At 40.7% G+C, this 26,866-nt stretch overlaps 1 protein-coding gene across 10 annotated transcripts in view; it reads left to right on the top strand.

The window, feature by feature from the left end:
* Dtna (dystrobrevin alpha) overlaps positions 1-26,866 on the top strand; it is a 370,950-nt gene that overhangs the window by 268,120 nt on the left and 75,964 nt on the right. For all 10 annotated transcript variants that reach the window (XM_026783424.1, XM_026783428.1, XM_026783427.1 and 7 more), the window contains exons 5-6: positions 9,437-9,650; positions 25,454-25,539. In XM_026783424.1, the coding sequence (XP_026639225.1) occupies positions 9,437-9,650; positions 25,454-25,539 (300 nt within the window). The remainder of the gene's footprint in view (positions 1-9,436; positions 9,651-25,453; positions 25,540-26,866) is intronic.

Raw genomic sequence — 26,866 nt, forward strand, 5'->3', positions numbered from 1 at the left:
TTTCCTAGGGATATGGCGTGTGTGTACTACCTTGAAAAATGGTGGACGAAAAGCTGCATCTTACAGAAAGAACAGGCCCACTACAGGCATATATAAAAACACCAAGGGCACATTCTGGCACTGTCAGAAGTCTGGCATACCTGGAATGTAGGATACTTTGAAGAAGCTGAAGAATACTGAGAGGTGAGACTAACAATCTGTAAAACCAGAGTCCAAACACTGGCTCTCACTGTCAGTCTCCTGAGTATTGCTCAATGGACAATGGAGAATGACCTGGCCTTAACTGTTTCTTGGGATGAATAGAATGGGAAAGAAACTAGATGTGAATGGGAAGCCTGCTTCCAAAAGGGCAGTAAACCCAGGTTAGGGCATTGCAAGATAGAGAGTGGTAAGGCCACATAAAAGAAACCATACATAATTACCTAAAAGCACCGTGCAAAGTGAGTTAGGGTCTCTTGCTCTAAAAATATTAAACATATTCTGTATAAGCTAAGCTGGGCAAGGAGAAGTTAGATATTATTCTTTTTCCACTTACATTCTCTTACTATTTTTACAACTCTTGGTACAATACTTTGAAAATAATAAGCATAAGTCGGGTGGTGGTGGCGCATGCCTTTAATCCCAGAACTTGGGAAGCAGAGGTAGGTGGATCTCTGAGTTCGAGGCCAGCCTGATCTGTAAGAGCTAGTTCCAGAACAGCTAGGGCTGTTACACAGAGAAACCCCTGTCTCGGGGGGGGGGGGGAAGAAGAAAGAAGGAAGACGGAAGGAAGGAAGGAAGGAAGGAAGGAAGGAAGGAAGGAAGGAAGGAAGGAAGGAAGGAAGGAAGGAAGGAAGGAAGGAAGGAAGGAAGGAAAATAATAGGCATAATAAGTGTTTGACTGAATTGAATTTAGTCAAATTTAATTTATAGTGTGATGGTTACTGAGCCAATAATTATTACCTCATTTTTAATAATGATGTCAGTGTATAAACACAATTTAAGAAGCATTGACTATTTTTCCTGATAGGCAGTGTATGTTGTGGCAGGGCCTTTAAGATTGGCCGGGTGCTCAATTTGATTTTATGTGACAATATGTTGTAGACCTTTTTCATGAAGCATTATTACAACACCTTAACCAAGAAATTAAAATGAAGCCGAGACGTTATGTCTGTGAGATGTGATGGTTCTCTCTGAATACTCATAGAAAAAAAAAACTATCTCTGGAATAAAATTGTTTCCTAGGACCACAGAAAGGGTGGAGACCGGAATCATAAAATAAAACTGGTAGGCTTCCTAGGGGCTGTCTGCTTTCACTTCTTATAAGGGCTTTACCTCAAGACCACTCATCAAAAGCCAATCTAAACATTGTGTTCCTACTAATATTTTCTTTCTAAGCTAAGTGCTTGGTTGGCGTGAGTAGTACCCAGTATGGGCAGTGTAATTGCAGAAGACACCTCTGCGGACTCAGCCAAGGTGTCCCATTCAACCAGTTCTTCCTTCCCACTGGGCTTGTGAACTTCATTTTGTGAAGGGGCCTTAGTAAGGCATAGAGAGAAATTATCTGAGGAAAGTCTCAATAACTTTCTGACTCACACATGCCTTTCTTGATCACAATGCTTTCACGATTTTATGGATATTTTTAAAATAAATTCATCTGGATCAAATGAACATTATATTCCTGTTCTTTCATTTCTAACTCCATCCCTTAAGTCATGCCCATCCCCTAACTCTGAAACTGTGCTGTTCATCACAGTCACCTGGAGTGATGCTTGAATGTAGAGATGCCCTCCCCGTCAAGGTCATGCAAGGATTTACCATAGTTTGAAACCTACCCACTGCCATGAAAACAGCCCTGTCTTACACACCGATTCACTGGCTGCAAATGTGGAAGTTAATTGACACGACAGACAGAAAAGGAAATTAAGAGTTAAAATATATAAAATGCAAATTCTAGATAAAAGGTACAAATAAATATGCATAAATTTTTAATGGGGCCATTTGTTTATTGTAATAAGCAGTATAAGATTTCTCAGTTACAGACTTGCTTTAGGTGCCAGATCAACGCCTCTAGCTGGATGGCATCAGGACTGGATCTGAGCCGTCCTCCTCCCTCCATGCTTTATGCTTCTCATCACTGGGTGACCTTCATCCTGGGGCAGGATCCTAGTCATCTCCAGCTGTGTTTCCCACTACTTGTGAGGAGTCAATGTGAGGTTTACCTCCTCCTCCAAGGAGCCGCACGTTTCCAGTCAAGGATGGCAAGGATGGCATCCCTGTAGAGTTCCTCTGGCAGTTTCTTTTTTTTAGTTATGTATATGGACTTACTATAACCCAGAGTTTAGTGTCATCCTTCAGGTGAGTCTGACTGTGATCCTCCCCGTGGGATCCACTGGTTATGATTTTATGTCAGACACAGATAACATTAACCACAGTGCATTCCAGATCCCTAAAAATTAACCATTGGATTTGTATTTCTTTTCAAACTATTATGGGATCTCATTTCTTTTTCTAACACTGTAAAGGGAAACACATAGCAGCCTTTCTCCATATGCTACAGCCACAGTGTGCAAGAGATGTATGGTTAGTAGTGATGCATTAAAATATCTTGTTTTCTCATGAATGAGTTAAACTTGTAGATCTCAAGAGAAATGGTTTTTAAAATATGTGTTTATTTATTTATTGGAGGGACATTGCACATGTTTTCACATACCTGTGGAACTCAGAGGACAATTTCACAGATTTCTCTCCTTCCACCGTATGGGTTCTGAAACCAAAATCAGTTAACCATAGCAACAAGTTAATCATAGCAACAAGTTCCTTTGCCCTCTGCTCCACCATTGTGAGCACAGAAAGCATGTGACCTAAAGGTGAACTTAACTAACGATCATGGTGACAAGTCTCTTTTTTACAACACATTTTAACTATTAAAAGCAAAACCAAAATGGAGTCCAAGAAGAAGGCTTACAATATGAGGCAAGCATCTTTGTAACTGGGGGAAAGAACTGGAAGAATTTGAGGGCGAAGGTTTGTAATTCAACCTGAGAAAGATAGTAAATTTCAGTGCTTCTCTGTTTTCTCTCAAAAATGAGCATGCCGCCTGAAATGGATCCAGTGCTTTATCATCTGCTATTTTCCTATGAAATTTTTCATTGCTCCTCACAGCTGAGAGAGGTGTATATCTTTGTTTCCCTTATGAAAAACTGAAGGTGCGTTGTGCTATCCAAACCCATGTCTCTTATAGGAGAACAGATTTCTGCATAGAGCATTGATTCTGACAAATGTCAAATCATTGTATTGCTGTATTGGTTAGGTTTCCTATTATGGGATGAAACACCAAGAGGAAAATCAAAATAAGGAGAAAGGGGTTCATTTTGCTTCTACTTCCACATCACAGTTCATCATCAAGGAAGTCTGGGCAGGAACCCGGAGGCAGAAGCTGAGGCCAAGGAGGAATTCTGATTACTGGCTTGTTCCTCATGGCTTGCTCCTCATGGCTTGCTGAGCCTGCTTTCTTATGGAGCCCAGAACCACCACCCCAAAGGTGGTCCCTCTGCAGTGTACTCTCCACATTAATCACTTATTAAGAAAATACCCTACAAGCATGCTTAGCCTGATCTTACAGAGCATTTTCTCTTTAGTATATTTGTTTACTTGATCTCTCTCTCTCTCTCTCTCTCTCTCTCTCTCTCTCTCTCTCTCTCTCTCTCTCTCCTCTCTCTCCTTACCATTCTTAAGAAATCTGCTATTTTGCACATTAGGGTTTGAGAACCCAAAACATCAATACTGAACAAGGCCTGAATAAATATTTAGTAAAAGAAGGGTGCTTCATTGGTTCCTGGCACACTCATATGACGAGGGGCTGCGCTCTTGTGGCCGCCTCACACCCCACCTCTATGAGGCCTGTAAAACTCCTTGAAGCTATTTTTACTTGCTGTCTACTTGTCTCTTAGACGATTAAATTAAATATTTCATTTGTAAATTGTCATGGGGAAAAGACAATGGCTATGCTGTGTGCATGTGTGTATACACGTGTGTGTGATCTTTTAGTTCTACGGATATGAGAATTTTCTTATGCGCCTACTTTTCTCGTTGCTGTGACAGAGTGTCTGACAGAAGTAAACTGAGACAGGAAGGTTGATCTTGGCTCACAAGTTCAGGGTTTCAGACTGTTGTGGCAGGGAGAGGTGGCTTTGGTGACAGACTCATTCCTACTGGCCCACTTCAGCCAGACAAACCCCCACCTCCTAAAGGCTCCACAGCCTTCAGAACCATGTCCCAGTCTGTGGACAGAGCATTCAAAACATGAACCTGTGGGAAACATTTCACTTTCCAGCCATAGCAAGTAAGAAATCAAATGAATTGCTGCAGGTAAGTTTTCTACAAACTCACAAGCATGCTTTAAGGGTACACGATGCGAGGGCTGGAGTAAATCTCAGCTTTTAGAGTGCTTCATTAAGATGCACATGGCCCCGGGATTGATCCTCAGTCCCATATAAACTGAACTTGGTGACACACACGTGGAATCCCAACATGTAGGAAGTAGAGGCAGGAAAGAACATGTTTTGGTATTTCAAATCCAGTGTGCAAACTAATCAAATGATCGCCTCAACTTGGTTCTTATACACTGAAGATTATGGTCGCCATGGAAAATCCATGTGGGCAGAAGTACACAGATTAGGAAATTGACATCTAAGGAGGGGAGAACTGAGGGGATTTTGAGGGAATACATCCTATCCCTGCTGTTGTGAAGCTTGATTGGGTGACTTATCAATACAATAGCTGCATATATCAGAGCGGAGAAAGGCAATACAACCTCAGGCACCACCACTATAATCATGAAGGGCAGGGGTAAGTGTTGAAGAGGCGTGTTTAGTGGTGCACACACATACTGTATGTCTGGAGGATGTATACACTGACAAATTATAGACATTCTACCTCCAATTTCTTTTTTTTCCTAATTAAAATAATTCATAATGAAGTAGATGCCCTGATTATGGGTATAAATATCAAATCTCTCTAAAATAATATTCATATAATTACAGACATCACTCCTGAACTCTATAAGTTGGTAGCAATCAGATTCTCACAGCAGTTAGCCTGTCAGGACATACCAGAGCCTTCATGCCAAAAGACAGAAGACAGACTTCAGGCAGCACCCCATATGCTCCAGTGTGAATTATTTGCCTGGATATGTTGTTATGAGATAGCTTCTGGCTCTCTGAGTGGGGTGGGGATTTTTGAAAAGTCTAGCCTTTGCTATCTTGGTTATCACACAGTATTATAACAGCAGCATCACCAGAGAGCTGTTTTACACCCTTGTGGGTGATCCCAATGTGTGGCCAAAGTTAAGATTCGCTACGTTAAAATGGTAGGAATTATGGTAGTCTGCAATATGGCTTCTTACATCTCCCTCCACAAGCCCTTTGAGATTCTTAAAGGGCCTGTAGCTCTGTGGTCATGAGAATCATCCGTGAAGCTTCAGCAAACATTTTCCTGCCCTCCTACATCTTAGACTTGAGGTTCTGGGGAGACCTGCAAGTGCTTTAGAAAAAGGAAGACACTCGTTGAGTCAGTGGTATGGACCTAGCCTCTCACAGCCCGTGCAAGGCTGGAACTACATCATGACATACACTAACTCCCCAAGGTGCTGTTTATATTCGTCTCCCTCTGGTGTTTATGACGTCATCATCTCTGTCTGCCATAATTGGGCTCATACATGTTATAGAGTTATAAAATAGTTCCTCAGTGATGATACTATGGCTGACCAGTATCTCACCTGGTGTGGCAAAGTCAAGGCCTCTGGGCACAGCTTCTCTGTTTCCACCCCAGGATGGCTTTAGACCTGAGGGTGTTTAGTTCTTTATCACTGATAACTACTTCTTCCTTCCTTCCTGTCTTGAGTCTGTCATTGGTAGTTTCCCCCATATACCTGGATTTAAGTAAGCCTAACTATAGACTTACTCTCAATCCCCTGTTTAGAAGGTGTGTGGTGTCAGCAAATAGCCTACACACATCTCCATAGCAACAAATCCCACTATTTCCTTCATCCCCAACCTAAAGTTTCTACCTTCAGCTGCTTTGAGTCAATAGAAAAACAGTGAACCTGTGTCTATGCGCATTGATTTACTACAAGGTCAAACTCTTTGGTATTAGTAAATTATCTCTGAAGTCAATACTAGTAACGGGTATGATTATATAAAGTAGGATTGCCTTAAGAATATGTTTTTGTTCATTCATGATATGGTTAATGTTGGAGGGGGTGTTATTCAGGATGCTGCATTATCAAGTATAGCAATATAATAAACATCTAGTTACATAGATGAGAAAGCCCAATTTCCTCCCACTTTGGCTAAGTAGCAGGTGCTCTCCAGTCCTTAATGCAGACAGACAGACAGACAGTTACATAGATGAGAAAGCCCAATTTCCTCCCACTTTGGCTAAGTAGCAGGTGCTCTCCAGTCCTTAATGCTTGACAGCTGTTTAGTAAAGCGTGCACAGTGCCATCTAGTGGTATATTTTCATGATTGCATTTTCTAAATTATTTTGGAATTGAGGTAACACCAGTAAGCAACCTATAAGGTACTACTGTTAGGCCTGAAACAGACTTCGTGTTGATTTCCCAATGAATCCCCAACTTAGCATTTCTTAGTGCTCCTACTTAAATGGTAAAGAGATTGATGACATTTCTTTTTCAGAAATTAGTATGGGGCAGGTAGGAGCACTGGCTGCTCTTCCAGATCACCCAGGTTCAATTCCCAGTGCCCACATGGCTGCTCACAACTGGCTATACTTCCAGTCCCGAAGGTTCCAGCATCCTCTTCTGCCCTCTGTGGGTACCAGGCACACACATGGTACACATACATACGTGTAGGCAAAACACCCCTAAACTTTGAAAATAAACAACAATAACTAGAAAACTACAGAAGCATTATAAGGTGGTAAAAACTAAGAAGAAATGTCTAGTCACAGTGTCAGCAGCACCCATAAATAAAATGGACTGGATTGGCCTGGACATAGTTGCATAAGCCTTCAAACCCAGCAGACCTTGAGACGAGTTGACATTTGGGTTTGAGGCCAGCCTGGTCTACACAGTGAGTTCCAGGACAGTGCTAGGTGTTTCTGCACACCACCATGCATGCCCTGTGTCATTAATATGATCTCTCCAGCAATCTGTTTTGCTGTTCCCATTTCTTGCCTGTCTGTCTGGATTTCTTTCTTCCATTAGACTCAGAAATAATATTTCCAAGCTGGACTTCATCGCTTAGCTCTCCTTACTACCTGTGTCTTCGTGCTTGGCGTAAAAATCAAATCGTGCTCATAGCTACAGTGCAGCCTTGGTCTCCTGGCTCCACCACAGCCCTCATGACTCCATTCTGTACCTAGTGCTGAGTCTTACCATACGCAGCTAGTGTTTCCTGCCCGTGGGACAGGGTGACGCTTGTGTCCTTGCCGGAAGTAGGACATAAAGTGAAGTGGGAACCACATCTTCTGCCACATATTTTGAGCCTCAGCACATTACTCCTAATTATAAACCCAGTTTTCCTGAGATCATTTGTGATTATCTGACCTTACTATTGGCTAGACCCCACGGTTTGCTGTTCAGCTGAGGTCTTGGGTGTGAAGAAACACAAATACTGAGAACTTGTACTTTAAATGACTTCAATATGACATCTCAATGTTTTATTTGCCTGTGACAAAAGGTCATTATTTCCTGTGACATGCCCAGTGTTTCTCAGGGATTGACTCTTTTAAACCATGCTGTGATTAATTGAAGATATTACTAATGCTCTGAAAACTGACTACTGAAATATGGTGATTTAAACCCACTATGTGAGCATAAGCGAGCACGTGCACGAGCGCATGCACACACACACATACACACACACACACACACACACACACACACACACACACTGGCCTCCATCCAGTCGAGTCTCTTCATTTATAAGTATTTAATGAGAAAATTGAAGCTTTACATAATTTCTCATAATGACTTTATTTGTAACAACCAGAACCTGGATCAATTCAAATACCCATCAACAGATGAGGCAGGAACCGAACTCTGATGTTTCTGTATAGGATACTATCACTCAGCAACAGAAATGAGGGAATTGCCCATAACCACCCAATAAAGGTGACTCTTAAAATAGTTATGCTAAGTAGAAGCATCTACTTAGGTGAACAAATAGAATTCTTGTTATTTAGAATTCAATAAATTTCTAGTAGAGGGAAAGAAAAGCAGAGTTGCCTGATTGCAAAGAATGTGCCACAGGGCACACACTGCTCTTAGCAGTGATGGCTCGTGGGAGGTCATAGTCATACTTCAGGACATACAGAGAAATACTCCCTGAGTATTTCAGGAGAAAGTAACCAAAAATATAATTTCTCACCAAGTTGGTTAAGTAATCTGCGACTTAGTTCTGCTGTTGTGTGGCCTTATCCCTCTCTGTTTTCCTTCCTGCCCCATCTCTTATTTCAACCTCTGTGTGTATGCGTGTGTAGATTGATTGGTTGATTGATTGATTGATTGATTGATTGATTGATGGTAGATAGATGGATGGATAGATAGATGGATGGATAGATAGATAGATAGATAGATAGATAGACAGACAGACAGACAGACAGACAGACAGACAGACAGATAGATAGATAGATAGATAGATAGATGGATAGATAGGAAAATAAAGAAAATAAATCCATTTTAAATGCTCAAAATGAATTCTGGCCTCCTTTGGGTGCTTAGAACTTAAGTTCTTGTCTTCTTTTCATTTCAAACAGTCCCTGTATTCAGTGGGGAATTTCTTTAATCCCAATCTACTTGAATTGGACTACCAATTTTGCTAGTGACTCTTTTTACATTGACAATTAACTCCCCTGTGCCTCAGTTTTCCTGCATGTATTATTGGAATAATGACCATATTTCAAGAGTGTATGTAAGACAGAAAATGACGGCATTAATTACCAACTTGACAAGGTCCAGCCTCACCTAGGAGCTACACCTGTAAACACATATATAAAGGAACTTCCAGACTTGGTTCATTGAAATGGAAGGCCACCCTGTTGTATGGGTAGCACCATTCTGTAGGGTGGGGTCCTAGACTTAATAAAATAGAAAAACTGAACTGGACGGCATCACTGGTCTCTTCCTGCTTCCTGATTGTGGATGCAATGTGACCAGCTACCATGGCTTTCCTACCATCATGGACCACACCCTTTCTTTCTAAAGTTGCTTTTGCTGGAGATTTTGTCACAACAAAGAGAAAATACACGTGTGTTTGGTAAGTCATTTGCTGCTAAGTTCATGGTCTTCAAGTCCTGGAGATGGGCTTCTCGTGTGCACCCCTTGTGTGCAGCTGAGCACATGTGCAGAACCTAGACGACCCAGGGACTTGTAAGCAGCACGCCATCCTCCTATGTGCACTGGGCTAATGGGTTCACTCTCCTTCCATTGCAGTGCACCTGGTGGACATCTGGAACGTCATCGAAGCCTTGCGGGAAAATGCTTTGAATAACCTAGACCCAAACATAGAACTCAATGTGGCCCGCCTGGAGGCTGTGCTCTCCACCATTTTTTACCAGCTCAATAAACGGATGCCGACCACTCACCAAATCCACGTGGAGCAGTCCATCAGTCTCCTGCTGAACTTCCTGCTTGCAGCCTTTGACCCGTGAGCCCCCTGTGACTGCCAATTACTCTCTGTGTTTGGGTTCTGTTTTCTTTTGCACTTTTCTTGGTCATTTTCCAACGTGATTTTCTAGATTCATTATATTAGGTCCTAGATACCATTACATTCATAACATCATTAGATGTTACGTTCATAAGTGAAACTTTAAAGGCTGTAGAGACTAGAGAGTAAAGAAACACACGGGAATGGGGGACAGCTATATCTTACGAGAAAACCTTTATTTGCCTTGTTGGCTGGTTTGTATGGGTGCTCAGAAAGTGCTATGATGGCTTGCATGCAGAGTAATTTGACAAAGCATGAAGAAGGAGTCTAACCTGATTCTTTGACTTTTAACCTGGGACTGTGGTTTCTGAAGTATCATAAAAACACCCTAGGCAGGAAAGAAATGGAAGAGTTTCTTGCCTAGCCTAGGAAAGTAACACTGACTGGTGTTATGTGGACTGGTCAGGTGGGTGCCACAGAGAAGCAGTGTGCCCCTGTCATGTACCACAGCTGCAACGTAGCCTCATTATCCCTCATAGAATGTGGAGAGCCATAGAGCTGGCTGATATCTTAAAGAGTATTCACACAATCTCGTTTCACAGACAAAGAGCCCAACGCACAGATATTGTCACCTCTCCAGTTCTTTGTGGCAGTTGGTGGACGACCGGGGACTTGGCTGTTCTGCTGAGGTTTCTCTTTCTAAGGTGTACATGACAGCCATATGCCCTATGAAAACCTCAGGAATTACCTGATCAGCCTGGGATTTCAAAAGGACTTTTACCCTCAGCCGCTAGTGTTGACCCGACATCTCCACCTCAGCTTTTAACATGTTTTGAATATTAAAAAGGAAAAGTGCGAAGCTGACCTTTACACAACCATATTTTAACTCTGAACACTTTGCTTAGTCCCCCTGTCCGAGTGCTTTGAAACATGCACTACGGCAAAGGAGATGTCCCAGCCATGTTAATGGCATTGTCCTACTCACCAACGTCACCAGCTGTCACTTTGGAACATGGAATGGTAATGGAAGTGTCCCTGCTCGGTTTGATCAGGATATATTATGTCTCCGAGAAGACTATATTGTGAGAAACCTGCAAGTCAAAAACAAATGCTTTTAAAATCAGCTGCCCAGATAGGTTTCTTTCCTTGTGCATATTTTAGAACCAGGCAATCGGCTCTGGTCTGACCACTGGAGAAATTGGGAAGGGACAGTGAGACAGGGCTGTGGTTCCACGTGGCAGATGTGGCTGATGATACAATAGAACTGGGTCATAGAATTTCTGTAACAGAATTCCCATCCTGAGACCTTACCAAGAACACAATGGAGTCTGAACTTGCACTGAAGCTTGAGTGTGCTCAAATGTGTGCTATCCAGCATCCAATTGCTGCGTCAAATACCTGAGATAAGTAACTTCCGGGGGGAAGGTGGTCCATATGGACTCACGGTTTCCACGGCTTTGGTTCAGGTTCACTTGGCACCATTGCCAAGGGGGCTGTGGGTGAGGCAGTCTACCAGAAAACGTCAGTTCACTTATCATGTCTGGGAGGCAGGGAGAGGGCACTGGAGTCCCCGTGTTCCCTTTAAAGGCTCATGCTTGATAGCCTAACTTCCACTCAGTTTCATCATTTCCTAGAAGTGCTGCTGTCTGGCAACCAAGCCTTCAGTGTACGGACTGCAGGGGAAGTGGTACCTAAATCACAGCCAAATGTGTTGATGGGAAATACTAAAATAAATACGGGACTGCAGAGATGTCTTAGTGGTTAAGAGAACTTGCCACTTCTGCAGAGGACTCACGTCCAGTTCCCAGAACCCACATGGTGGCTCACAACCATCTATAACTGTAGTTTTGAGACACCTGATGCCCTCCATGGGCACCAGCCACATGCATGATGCACATACAGAAATGCAAACAGAACACTCACAGACATAAAACATTTTTAAAGGAAATATCATTCCTCCTAAGTCCTAAAAATATTTCAGAAAATGCATATAGAATAAAAGTCAAAACATAATTTGTACCCCATTCCATAAATATAGAAACAGGACCAGATTAGTAATTATTGAAGGGATTATCATATGAAATGGATAGTATTTGACTCATAGAGGTAGAATTTTCCCATTTGTTTAGAAATATCAGTTAGATTATTTTACAGTAACTAAAGCCATCAGTGTTCCCTAAATAGCTACTGATAATATTGCCATGTTATTTTAAGGCCAGATGAATTCTAAAGTTGACTACTCTCCTTTGATAAGAAGTCATCCACAGAACTGTAGAGAAAAATGCTTATTAGTAGCTCTTCCTATAGAGCAGAAGCCCCTGGATGTTTGATCAACCTGCCCTGAGGGAGAGTTATACGCAACTGGAGCTCTGTTCTGCAAGCGTCGTGCTTTCTCTCCCCTGGAACAGACTATCTATGTGGGACATCTTACCCACGCCCAGGTTTTTCCATCTGACAGCCTTTGCAATTTCAGCAAGGAATGCAAGCTATCAGGAAGTTCTCCTCACTACCAATGCAACTTCCGTGAGTGTAAGAAGAGAAACGAAAGAATGAAATATGTTCGTTTCTGTTTCTTATAATGGCAAACGTATGCTTACCCAAATGAGCTCCAATATGGAGACACGAGATCACTTCCTGCCACCCACTCCGAGGCCCATGTTTACAGCAACTTGTTCTATTTTGACAGATAAGAATGAGCCTGATACTAGTGAAACAAAGATGTGCTGTTACTGTTCTCCACTTGCCGACATCTCTTGGGGCCTGTCTCCCATTTTTAATTGGAATTTCAAATAAGAAAAATCAAAGGTGCCTTGAGACCCTACACTCTCAAGAGGTCATGTTATTAAAAATCGGAAATGGAAGGCAGGAGAGCAATTACAATCCATGTACAATGAGAATTTGCATTCAGAGAAATGGGCTCTCTCTTTTGGCAGGGCCTTAAAATTCACTAGACTCTGAAACAATCACTAAAGCCTTTCAATTGGCTGTATTCCAGGAAACTACAGTTACCTTCCTACAACCACAGTTTCCCAAGAATAGCACCCCCCCCCAGCCCAGAAACCTGGATATGAGTTCTCATGCAGTGTGCTTCCGACAGACAAAGGCCAGCTCTGTAGCCACAAGACAAGTCTGTTCTACACCCAGGCCTTCTTCATAAAGACACTTGCCTACGGAGGACCACTTGAATGTGGGGACACACTGGCCTATTCCCACACTTGACACTCTGTCGCTGAGGAGATGAGCCCTTGAGCCTAAAGAAATTCTATTTTTCTAATTTACCATCTCAAAATGGCCTTTCTCTGGAAACCTCCTAAACAGGTCTGCTCTGTGGCCACAATCTTATTTTCCAAGAACCTCTATAGAAATGGATGGACAGTCCTGGGGAAAAAAATAGGGCAAGAAGTGTCAAAAGAGGGAAACCAAGGCTCTGAAGGAAGAGGACGCTTCCTCTTCTTTCTTCTTTCTACAAACCCTCAGGAGGTGGCCTGCCACCTGCCCTCTGCTGCCAGGAGCCGTCACCTGTCACATTCTCCTTCAGAATTCACCATCAAATGCCAACCAGCGATCACAGTCCCCTTCCACCCGCATCCCAAGTGAGGAAATCCCTTTGAAGTGCTTAAAGGAGATTTGCTACCTCTGTTATATTTTTATACAAGAATATAGTAAAGCAAAAGAGAACTAATGCAGCCAAAAGTTGTAATATGAAAATGATTCTTAGATGTCTAAGGGATCTGGCCTTTTGGGGGGTCACTGGCTCTGTGCAGCCCTTTGCCTTCCCAGTCAAGTTGATCACTGCTCTCCAGGCCTTATCTACACAAGATCCCCCTGCTCTCTGATAGAGCATGTTTAACTATTCATTGGTCATCTCTCACAAGATACTACAGAGTAGAGCTATAACTCATTCTTTCATAGATAACCACACAACATGAGGACGAGTGGAGCAAGATCACAGACTGGCCTCTCTTAGCTCTCGCCATGTTTATCTCCTTTCATCCTTTCTTCTTATATTTAATCTATAATTGCCATGCCCCTCCTCCAGAAACTAGCAAATGCTATTAGCCTTAAGTTCATACCATATATACCATGTGTTCCTGGCTGCTGAGATGGGGGGGGGGATTCTTGATGCTTCAATGTGTTACTCTTATTTTCTTCCTACTTTCCCTGAAAAATACTAATAGCGACTCGGTTGTAATATTCTTAGCTTTCAATCCAGTCATATCTTTCCCTTTAAGATGCTTCCTCACTAAGCTAGTTATAGGAAGACAGTGGCCTGGTTTTGGTTTTTTGTTTGTTTGTTATACAACGTCATTCTCATACACATCTGGCCACTCAAAAACCATAGTATGCCAGTGACCAATATCACAGGGAGTGGATTCCCACCCAGGTTGCAAACAGCAAGCTTCATTTTTAATGCAGACTCTCCGATGATAACATATGGGTTACTCTTCTCATCCGGTGACAACGCATCTGACAGAAGCAACCTCAGAGTACTAGGGGTTTATCTTGACTCACGCCTTTAGGAGACAGCATCCATCACGGTAGACAGGACTGCCCTGTCAGCAACTGCAGGAGTTTGCAGCACAGCTGGAGAGATGGTACTCCCCAGGAGCAGGGAGCGCTCAGGAAGCAAGGTTAACCCTAATCCTCAAGGCCTGTCTTCCCATCCTCCAACCAGGCATCACCTTCCATCCCTAAACAACAACCCCAGCTGGCAATCAAATATCCAAACACATGAGGCTATAGGGAGCATTTCCCAAGCAAACATAGCTGATGACAGTGTAATCACTGCAGTAACCGGTAAGATCCACCCGGCATTCGCTGTGGGTCAGCAATGGCACTGGTTTGGCACTGTCATCAGAATGTTCTAGAGGGAGGAGATGCTGCTGCTGAGATACTCAGAGACTAAATAATTTCACGTGATGTAGCATCAGAGTAAATGGTGTGAATAGAAAATAATGATCTTTTTTATAGGAATTGATTTCAATTAATCTATCTTTATATTTTCTATTTCCTGTTTTAAATGTGAAAATTCATGTACTTTCCCCCTCTCAGACTTAGCCTGTGTGCTGCAGAATACTAGGATAACACTCACACATGTAGCCTTTCCAGCTATCCTGGCAGAGCACATGGGAAAGGAATACCTGAACTGCTGTGCATGGCAGCATTAGTGGGTTTTGTGGCCACTCTGCAGGATGACCCATCATATGAGGGTCTAATGTAGAGAGTACCGAATCCTGGCAGGATTTGCTCTGTGTCACATGCCCTACCTTGTAGAACCTACTGAACAGCCATGCCCAGTGCTGAACCCTAGGTGCTTTAAGGAAAAAATCAGGGGACCCTCAACTGCTAGGATGTAAAAGTTATCCTGAAATTATGTCAAACACTTCTGCCTTTTGAATTTTAAAAATGATTCTGCTGCATACTGCAAATATACTACAAAGCACACAGCCAATTCTCTGTGTGCCTGCAAAGAAGGTGTCTTACTCGTGAGATTGCAAGGACATGAGACAGCAGAGGAAGCACAGAGGAGTGGCATGCACCCGAGTGTTGCTTGTTTCTTCTATTGTCTTTATCACCATGACTAGGAGTCTTGAATAATGTTTTTCCTTCTTAGCACACGCTAAGTTCAAGACAGCCGTGGAGTGTTCGCCGCTAGTTGACTGCCACTGTTTATTTAACATTGAAAATCTTTTATTTGAACTACAATAAAGACACTTTTCAAAGGATATTTACAGTAGTAAATAAACTGAATGTCCTTACTCATCCTTATCTTTTGTCAGACTTACCGTTTGAATAGGAGATAGAATTCTAAGGGAGTAAAGGAGTCACAATCATTGGCCCCACCCCAGCTGGAGAGCTCCTGGAAAATTCATGTTGCTCAGGAGGACCAGGAGAAGGATTTCTCTGGTATTTTGTTTGGTCCAGAGAGATGCCAGGGCCAATCAGATGGTTTGCTCATACACTAATACTTTCACTAGCCTCCAATATATATACATATATATATATATATATGCCATTGCTTCCAAACTTAAGGAATTAAGGGGTATAAAGTCATTCACTTACTTTTTACTCTAACACTGTCAATCAGAAGATTGTTTTTTATTTATGCATTCACTAATTTAGCTAGCATACTAAGAGTTGCCTATGTGTGCTTTAATAGCTGGAGACAGAAAATAATGAGAAAACACAAGATGAGATGCCATGCGTAAGATGTGTGATCAAAACAAACCTTTCTGGTTTCAGAACTCCTAACGGAAGGATAATGTTTTCTTCCTATTCAAGAGAAGCATTCGTCAGAATCCAGAGCTCACTGAAGGTGCAATCTGGCCTGGGATTCCATAACTTCAGACAGGAAACTCCCTTGGCAAGGTGGAGAAAGTGAACTCTCTGTGCCGAGCTCACACTGGCAGTGAGACTTACCAAGCTCTGGGCTAAGCTCACACTGGCAGTGAGATCTATCAAACTTTGTTTGTTGTTTTCCTTCTTCTCAGAACCAAGTCTTCCTTGCCAGGAGCTTCCCCTAAAAATAACATCCTAGCTGGAGCCAGTCATCTGGTCTCTAGGTAAAGTCGTGGAAAGCCCAGAGGAAAACACTTGCTTATTTTCTGTTATAATGAAGTCAAATTTAACATAAATTCATAATTTTTAATACAGATTCCACAGTTATCCATACATATTTTAGACTAGGGGTACGTATGCACCCTCCTCTTCCCACTGTTTAGGAAAACTTGAATGATTCCAGAGAGTTTCAACCAAGTATCAAGGAAAGCAAAATATTTAAGAAAACATTGATTTATGAAGCAATTTCAGATTGCACCTTCAATAATTTGTCTCAGACTTAGCCAACTCTCAGAAATATGAGTATTAAGTATTAAGGGAGTAGTTTGATAGGCTTTTTTGACATTAAACTGTAACAGAAAAGAACATTTCACAAAAGACAGAAGTCTGGGATAACTGACATCAAACCAGAATATTTCTGTTGTGCCTAAAGACTATGGTGGAGAAATGTGAGCAAATATGCATTGTTTGCTGTGGCCTCTGTTTATGAAAAGGAAAAGATTACAAGGGCGATTTTACTGTTTTATTGTAAAAAATAATTGTTATCTAATAAAAATTAACACACTAATTGTAATTTCTTTAGGGCATTTTTCTGTGCCTTTCACATTAGTGAGGAATCAATTGTGCTCAAAGCTTGAATTCACAAAGAAACGCTTGTGGGGTCATCTCTTTACTGTCCCTGAAGTTGGATTCCAACATACATCCCATGACACATGCAGTGCTTCAGGCACAGTTGGCTTTGTTCTGTCCTCATAGCCATAAATATTTAATATGATTTTTCTTATGATTCTTGGGATATAAAAAAAGAACAATTTATTCTAGATAGTGTATTGTTTTGTTGAAACACTATTCTCCATATTCTCCTTATGTATTTTAAGATTGACATGTTCATATGCTCCCTAAGTCAATGATTTGGCAACATCTGTTAATTTTGGAAGAAATGGAACTCCTACTCTTATATATGTCAGGGGCCATGTGCACATAAGTGTCTGTGTGTGTATCTGTGGATGTATGTGTGTATGTCTGTGTATGTGTGTATATGTGTGTATGTCTGTATAAGTATGTATATGTGTGTATGTCTATGTATGTGTGTGTATATGTGTGTATGTCTGGGTATGTTTATATGGGTGTATATATGTATATGTGTATATGTACATGTTTAGTGTATATGTGTATATATGTATATTGTGTGTGTATATGTGTGTATGTGTGTGCATGTGAGTGAGAGAGAGAGAGAGAGAGACAAAGAGACAGAGAGACAGACAGAGAGAAAGTCAGAGATTAATATATTAATATTAAGGGCCTTTCTCTCCACACTTTTTTGAAAAATTCTTTGACTGACTTTTTAAAAATTTACTTCATACAATGTATTTTTATCACATTTTCCCCCTCCCTCAATTCTTTCCTGATCCTTCATTCTTTCCTGTCCACCCGACTTCATGTTCTTTCTCTCTCAAAAAAAAAGTAGTAGAAATTCCAAAACAAAACAAAAAGCACACAAAAGCCATGGAGTCTGTTGGTGTTGACTAATCCCGATCACATGGCCTACCCTGCAGTGTAAATCGCATACAAGGGACACGCCATTGAAAAACACGTCATTTTCTTCCTCAGGGGTAGCAGCTGCAAATAGCTTCTCAGGAATAGAACCTTGTGCTTTCTTTCCCTTCTCTGGTTTATTTTTCTGGTTTTTTGTCTGGTTTATACTTGTGTGGGTCTTGGACATTCTGTCACCGTCTCTGAGAGTTCATCTTGTATCAGACCTGTTGTGCTGGGTGACACGTTTTCCTGGGGGTCATCCACCACCTCTGGCTTACAGTCTTTCTGCCTCCTCTTCCACAGAGATCCCTGATGCGGCATGGGGGGTTGATAAAGAGATCCCATCTAGGGTCAAGTGCTCCCAACTCTCACTCTACACACACAGCCTAGCTGTGGATCTCTGATAATTACCATCTGCTGCAAGAGGGTTGAGTGGCACACTGAGAGATAGCATTGGGTCATTCGGAGTCATTTTGTTCCTGTGTTTCTTTAGCAGAATAATAGTAGTAAATTTTCCCCTGGGCTCACAGTGAATCTAGTCTTAGGTTCTTGGCCACTTTAACAGTGTCAGGAGCGGGTTTCATCTTATGGAGTGGACTTTAATCCAATCAAAAACTGATTGTTTACTCCCACACATTGGTGCCACTAATGCACCAGTCTATCTTGCAGGCATGTGCTGGTGTAGGTCACAGAATTCCTGGTTGTGTGAGGATGATGATGATAACATGCCGAGTAACATCCAGGACCATGACACTTCCAGTTGGGCTCAAGCTCAATGACATGTATAAATGGTATCTTCAGCAACAGGACCTTACTGTTAAGTTGTTGATAGTAACCAACAGCATTTCAATAGCCTATGGTGTTGGGCAGGGTCTGTGAGACTCCTTAGGCCAATGGCTCAACAAGATGTTACTCATTCTTGGTATTAGAGGTTTCACTTCATATCATATAAGGTCTACTGTGGGCATTGTCTTCCCCATTATATCATTATATGGTGACTCCATTTAACTTCCTTTCATATATACCTTAGGGATCTTCCACAGTGCTGGGTTTCCATGTGGTTTTCCTAAAGGTCTTTAGTGTTCATTGTCCCTCCGCATACTGTCCCCTTTACCCTGCTCTCTCACTCCTCCCCCCATTTAGTCCTCCTACTCTACGCCTATGTCCTCCCTTTATGTCTCTATCACGCTATATTCTAAGTTCCCTCCCTTAGGAGAGCCCCTCCTCCCTGGTCCCTTACAAAGTACCTAACCTCTGGTTATTCAGATTGTAGTGCACATATTGAAAGCTTAAAAACTAACATGTTTATGTAAGAAAAATGTGCAACATTTGTCTTTAGGATGCCTTACTGAGACATCCATTAACAACCTATACATTTTATAAGTTTTTATCATTTTTCTTTTTCTTTTATTTTTTAATTAATTTATTTTTAAAAACAATCTTTTCTCATTTTACGTATTATTCCCATTTCCCACTCTCTCCCCTCCCTTCCTCCCACTCCCAGTTGCTGGTTGAAGGTTCTATGATGACAATTAAGGTAGTCATCAAGCTGATTACAGGGGAAGGCCAGTTTAGGCTTTCTCTCCACGGTTGCTTAGAGTCTTAATTGGGGCCATCCTTGTAGATTCCTGGGAATTTCTCTAGTGCCATCCTGAGTGAGGTAACCCAGAGCCATATAGACAAACATGGTAGGTACTCACTCATAAGTGGATTTTAGACTTAAAGCAAAAGATAACCAATCTATAGTCCATGATCCCAGAGAAGCTAGGTAACAGGAGAACCCTAAGAGAGACATATATTGATCCCCTGGAAAGTCCAAACAGACAACGCCTCCTGAGAAAATTAGGAAAGGGGAGAAATGAGGGTCAAAGGAGAGGGGAGGGGAGGAGAGAAGAGGATGGAAAAGGAGAACATGAGGGAATGGGATGTTCAGAAAAGGAGAAGGCTATTGAGGGAGAGAAAGAAAAGAGATATCTTCATTGAGGGAGCCATTAAAGGGCTAGGGAGAACCATTTAAGATTCTTCTGTTGAGAAACCTCTGTTTAGATCTCCATCCAGTTTTTAATTGCATTATTTGGTATTTTGATGTCTAGTTTCTTGAGTTCTTTATACATTTTGGAGATCAGTCCTCTGTCTGATGTGGTGTTGGTGAAGATTTTACCATTCAGTAGGATGCCATTGTGTCTTATTGACTATGTGCTTTGCCTTACAGAAACTTCTAAGTTTCAGGAGGTCCCATTTATTTATTGTTGCTCTCAGGGTCTGTGTTACTAGTGTTATATTTAGGAAGTGGTCTCCTCTGACTATGCCTTCAAGGCTACTTCCCACTTTCTCTGCTATGAGGTTCAATGTGGTTGAATTTATGTTGAGGTCTTTGATCCATTTGGACTTAAGTTTTGTACATGGGAATAGATATGGATCTATTTTCATTCTTCTGCGTGTTGATATCCAGTTATGCCAGAACCATTTATTGAAGATACTTTCTGTTTCCACTGTATAATTTTAGCTTCTTTGTCAAAAACCAGGTGTTCATAGGTGTGTGGATTAATATCAGAGTCTTCAATTCGATTCCATTTGGCCACCTGTCTGTTCTTATGTCAATACCAAGCTGTTTTCATTACTGAGATCTATAATAGAGCTTGATATCAAAGGTCAGGGATGATGATGCCTCCGGAGTTCCTTTATTGTACAGAATTGTTTTGGCTGTCATGGGTTTTTTTTTTTCATGTGAAGTTGAGTATTGTTCTTTCGAGGTCTAGGAAGAATTTTCCTGGGATTTTGATGGGAATTGCACTGAATCTGTAAATTGCTTTTGGTAGGATTGCCATGTTTATTATGCTAATCCTACCTATCCAAGAGCATGGGAGATCTTTCCATTTTCTGATATCTTCTTCACAGACTTAAAGTTCTTGTCCCACTTCTTTGGTTATAGCTACCACCAAGACTTTATGTTATTTGTGGCTATTGTAAAGAGTGATATTTCTCAGATTTCTTTCTCAGCCCCTTTATCATTTATATATAGAATGGCTACTGATTTTGTTAATTGATCTTGTGTCCTGTCACACTACTGGGTGTTTATCAGCTGTAGGAGTTCCATGGAAGAATTTTTAGGGTCACTTATGTTTAGTATCATTTCATCAGCAAATAGTGAAAGTCTGACTTCTTCATTTCCAATTTGTATCCCCTTGATCTCCTTTTGCTGTCTTCTTGCTCTAGCTAGAACTTTGAGTACTATATTGAATAGATATGGAAAGAAAGCCATGTCTTGTTCCTGATTTTAATGGAATCACTTTGAGTTTATCTCCCTTAAATTTTATGTTGGTTGTCAGCTTGTTGTTTATTGCTTTCATTATGTTTAGATACATTTCTATATTCCTGATCTCGCCAAGACTTTTATCATGAAGGGGTGTTGAATTTTATCAAATGCTTTTTCAGCATCTAATGAGATGATCATATGTTTTTTTTCTTTCAGTTTATTTATATAATAGATTTCATTAATAGATTTTCATGTGTTAAACCACCCCTGCATCTCTCCAATGAAGCCAACTTGATCATGGTTGATGATTTTTTATGTGTTCTTGGATAATTTTATTTTTCTTAACAGTTGAATAATATTCCATTGTGTAAATGTAAGCACATTTTCATTATCCATTCATCAATTGATGGACATCTAGGCTGTTTCCAATTTCTGGCTATTATGAATAGAGCAGCAATGAACATGGATGAGCAAATATCTCGAAAGTGACATAGTCCTTTGGATATTTGCCTGAGAGCAGTACATCTGAATTTTGTGTTAGATTGATTTTCAGCTTTTTGAGGAACTTACATTGACTTTACCAGTTTTCATTCCTAGTAGCAGTGAGTAAGTGCTCCCCTTTTCCCACACCCTCGCCAGTATGTGCCAACATTTGTTTAGTTGGCCATTTTGGTTAGTGTAGAATGAAATCTCAAAATAGTTTTAATTTTCATTTCTCTGGTGACAAAGAATGTTGAAAATTTTTAAGTGTTAGCCATTTGTGTTTCATCTTTTCAGAACTGAGAACTCTATTTAACACTGTAACCCATTTTTTTTTAATTGAATAGCTTTCCTGATGTTTAGGTTTTGTTTTTTTAGGTTTTGGTTTCTGAGTTTTAATTTTTTTTCAGTTCTTTGTATGTTCTAGAAACAAACCCTCTACCAGATGTATAGCTTTTTCCCCAATTCTGTAGGTTTGTGCTTTGCTTGAATGATGGTGTCCTTTGCTATACAGAAACTTTTTAGCTCTATGAGGCCCCATTTACTAATATTGGTCTTTGTGCCTGTGCTTTGGAGGTCCTGGTCAGGAAGACATCCCCTATGCCCATGTAGATCAAGTGAGTTCCCTGCTCTTTTTTTCTTTAAGGTTCAGGGAATTTGGTCTATGTCAGGATCCTTGATCTACTTGGAGGGAGTTTTTGTTCAGGAAGATAAATAGGGATCTATTAGTATTCTTCTACGTGCACACATCCAGTTTGACCAGCACTATTTTGTTGAGGATGCTATCTTTTCTTCAGTGTGCATTTTGGATTCTTTTTAAAACTCAAGTGTCTGTAGCTATGTAGTTATGACCGCAACTCAAGTTCTGTTCCATTGATCATGTTTTTATGCAATACTGACTTTTTTTTTACTATAACTCTGTAGTGTAAGATGAAATCTAGGATGGTGATACCTCCAACAATTCTTTTATTATTCATGGTTGCTTTAGCTAGTCTTCTTCAATTTCTTTCTTTAGCAATTTTTTTCTTTTAATAATAAGCTTTTTATTATAAAATCTTTTCTTTTTATTGATTTTTATTGAGGTATACATTTTTCTCTGCTCCCCTCCTTTCCTCTCCTCTCCCCTTCAACCCTTTCCCATGGTCCCCATGATCCCAATTTACTCAGGAGATATTCCTTCCTTTGTAGATCCATGTATGTCTTTCTTAGGGTCCTCATTGTTGTCTAGGTTCTCTGGGATTGTGATTTGTAGACTGGTTTTCTTTGCTTTATGTTTAAAAACCACTTATGAGTGAGTACATGTGATATTTGTCTTTCTGGGTCTGGGTTACCTCACTCAAAATTATGTTTTCTAGCTCCATCCATTTACCTGCAAATTTCAAGATGTCATTTTTTTCTGTTATGTAGTACTCCATTGTGCAAATATACCACATTTTCCTTATCCATTCTTTGATCAAGGAGTATTTAGGTTGTTTCCAGGTTCTGGCTGTGACAAAAAATGCTGCTATGAACATAGTTGGGCACTTGTCCTTATGGTATAATTGAGCATTTTTTGGATATATACCCAAAAGTGGTACTGTTGAGTCTTGAGGAAGGTTGTTTCCTAATTTCCTGAGAAATCACCATACTGATATCCAAAGCAGCTGTACCAGCTTGCACTCCCACCAGCAATGCAGGAGTGTTCCCTTTACCCCACAACCTCTCCAGCATAAGTTGTCATCAGTGTTTTTGATCTTGGCCTTTCTTACAGGTATAAGATGGAATCTTAGAGTTGGTTGATTTGCATTTCTCTGATGGCTAAATGTTGAGCATTACCTTAAGTGTCTTTCAGCCATTTTAGATTCCTCTGTTGAGAGTTCTCTGTTTAGGTCTGTATCCCAGTTTTTATTGGATTATTTGTTTTTTGATGATCAATTTCTTGAGTTCTTTGTGTATTTTGGAGATCAGATCTCTGTCTGATGTGGGGTTGGTGAAGATCTTTTCCCATTCTTTAGGCTGCTGTTTTGTCTGTTGACCATATCCTTTGCTTTACAAAAGCTGTAAAAGCTTTTCTTAAAGTTTTTATTATACAAGTTTATCACACCCCTGATTAGAGTTATTCCAGGATTTTTGTTTTGTTTTGTTTTAGTTTTTTTTCTTTCAAGACAGGGGACAGGATTTCTCTATGTAACAGCTCTAACTGTCCTGAAAAAATCACTGTAGACCAGGCTGGCTTCGAACTCACAGAGATTTTCCCTGTCTCTGCCTCCAGAGTGCTAGGATTAAAGGCATATGCTACCATGCCTGGCCCCAAGATATTTTTGAAACTATCGTAAAAGATACTGTTTTCATGCTTTGTTTCTCAGTCTGTTTGTCATTTGTAGATTTAAAAAAAGGTGCTGATTTCATGTGTTGGTTTCATATACTTTGCTAAATATGGTAAATACTTTATTTAGTATTTACCAACTATAGAAATTTCCTGTGAGAGTCTTTAGAATCTTAAATATAAAACCATATCATCTGCAAGTGAGAATACTTTTCTCCTTTTTTTCTTATTTGCATCCTCTTGGTCTTTTTCACGTGTCTTTTTGCTTTAGCTAAGACTTCAAGTACTATATTGAATAGGTATGGAGAGAATGGGCACCCTTATCTTGTTCCTGATTTTAGTGGAAATGTTTCAAATTTCTCTATCTACTTAGATTAATGTTGGCTGTGGACTTGCTGTGTATTGCTTTTGTTATATTAAGGTTTATCCCTTGTATCCCTACTCTCTCTCCAGGACTTTTATTATAACGGAGTGTTGAACTTTTGTCAAAGGCCTTTCTGCATCTAATTAAATGAGATATTTTTATCTTTCAGTTTGTGTATGTGGTGGATTACATTTATCAATTTATGTATGTTGGATCATCCCTGTATCACTGGGATGAAGCCTACTTGATCATGGTGGAAAATTTTTTGGATATGTTCCTGGATTCAGTTTACAAGTACTTTAACTGAGAAATCCGGCATGTGTGTTCGTAAGGCATATATTGATCTATTTTTTGAGACAAGTTCTCTCACTGATTCTAGAGCTCATTGATTTGGCTAGGCTGGTCAATGATCTGTCTGACTCTGCTTCTTCGGTAGTGATGTTACAAGTATTTGCCACCATTTGCCAGGCTTTATGTGGGTGTTGGGGATCCAAGATCGGGTTCTCATGCATCCATAGCAAGCACATCACTGAGCCAGCTCTACAACTGAGCTCCTACCCTCTGACCCCTTAAAATACTGTCTTTTTTAAAGTAAATATATTACACAGAAACAATTGACTTGCTTGTGTGTTTAGACAATGTGTTTTTTAAATTGTCTCTTGGGGACCTGTTCTTTTCTGAATGAAAATAGCAGGGAAGTGGGTCTAGGGACAAGGGAGGGTAGGGGGACACTAAAGGAAATGTAAGGAGGGGAATCTGCACTCCGGATGTATCGTATAAGAGAAGACTATTTCCAATAAAAACTAAAATAAAAATGTCAAAATACAATTTAAAAAAGTTGAACTTGTAATTTTAAAAAGTCCACATTTAGTTTTACCTTAACTAAAAATTTAAAAATTCTCTAAGGAAATAAAATATGAAATTTCTGAAGTCTGATTGAATAAATTATAAAGACTAGAGTCATGCATAAAATTATTTCATGAAAGCCAAAGAAAAAAGCATGATCTGCTATTTAAACCCACAGCTATCTAGGGGATATTTCTCTGGCTACCAGCCTATGTTTTGAGCAAGTGACATATTCAATGAATAAAGTAAGAGATTCTGATGTCTCTTGAAAAACAAAAGTGTCAAATAGACAGTCTCTTAGCGATGTGTATGGAATTGTATTCACAACCCTTTCTAAAATGTGTCCGCATAATGCATGCAGCCATGTATCCTACAATTTCTACAGAATGGAAAATGTCAACATTCTTTATTGGAAGTACCCTAAATAACACCATTTTTTTTCTCCTATCATTAAACAGGGAAGGCCATGGTAAAATCTCAGTATTTGCTGTCAAAATGGCTTTGGCTACATTGTGTGGAGGGAAGATCATGGACAAGTTAAGATGTAAGTTACCCCCACCCCCACCTCCTTGCTTGTCTCTGTTGTGTACCTACATCCTCTCTCTTAGTCCTGCCGTGTCCCCTGTCTATCTCTGCCTTCCCTTGTCCTGTGGCGCTATCTCAAACGCAGCCTTCTTTGGCCTTTAAATTTTCTAATAAAATTATTTTCACATTAGGTAAATCTTAATGAAGTGAATATTCCCCTCTCCTTTTGAATTATCATTATTTTTAACTGCCCGAGTATCTCCAACTAGAATCTTTCTGATACTAAAGTATTCAATTTTCACTAATTTAAAATAATGTTAGTATTGTGATTTCACCCTGTCTCTTACCCTAACTATTGTGAGTTTGCCGTGCTGTGTTAGAAAGAACATGACAACTGGCGTTGATAACCCAGGCTGTGGGTCCAGCCACACCATTTGGTTGCTAAGTTACACTATGATACGGTTTCATGTCTTTAGTCCTTAGTTTCCTTCCACATTGTAATGGGGATGGTTATTAAACCCGGAGGGGGCCTCCAGCTCTGTAGACCATGGAGTCCCTCCCTCCCTTCCTTTCTGCTTGTTGGATTCTGAGTAGTCGAAAGGGAGTGAGAAAAAGGGGGACAGCCCTTTGCACCTTGGGAATCTAGCAGACACACTGCCTGAATGTTTTCCCGCTGGCTAACCAGGCTAGTGACAGTGTGGGAAGACTGAGGTGGGGTCAGCTTCCTTCACACCCATGATTTCTTTCATGGAGCAGCCAGTGCAGCCAGAATTCAGAGGCACCCACTCAGACCCTGGGGCCAGTTCGTTTCTCTTCAGTTGGCTGAGGAAATAAAGAAACTGAAACTATCTACTTGATTGTTCGGCTGGGAGACAATGAATTAGAAGTTCCAAAAACCAATGGCATTCTCCTCAACTTCTAAGTGGCTTCAGAAGTATCTAGGAGGTATTTCCTCCAAGACTGGGCTAAGAAAAGAAAGTTTAACAAAATGAATGAACAAGAAGGGAAACCCAGAGCTGCTGCCTTCATATCAATCGGCCATCTATGCGGAGAGCGGTAGAGAAAGGTCTCAAACATTAAAATCTTCAAGCATCTTCGGATACTGATTCAATGCTGTGTCCCTACACACACAATTAAAGAGGCCTATCTTAGAGTAAGTTTGAGCCAAACTGGTGAAAGGCACTTTTCTAAAGATGCAGAGCCTCTGAGCCTTCCCTGAAGCCAGCGAGTCCTTATCCTGGAGGACCAGGCGCTTCTGCTCAGCTCCCCTGGTCAGATGTTGCCCGCTACTGGGGGCAGCCATATCAGCAATCTCCTGCCACTCTCTGGCCTGTGCCGGCATCTTG

This window comes from Microtus ochrogaster, chromosome 18, assembly GCF_000317375.1.
Source record: "Microtus ochrogaster isolate Prairie Vole_2 chromosome 18, MicOch1.0, whole genome shotgun sequence".
Classification (NCBI taxonomy): Eukaryota; Metazoa; Chordata; class Mammalia; order Rodentia; family Cricetidae; genus Microtus; species Microtus ochrogaster.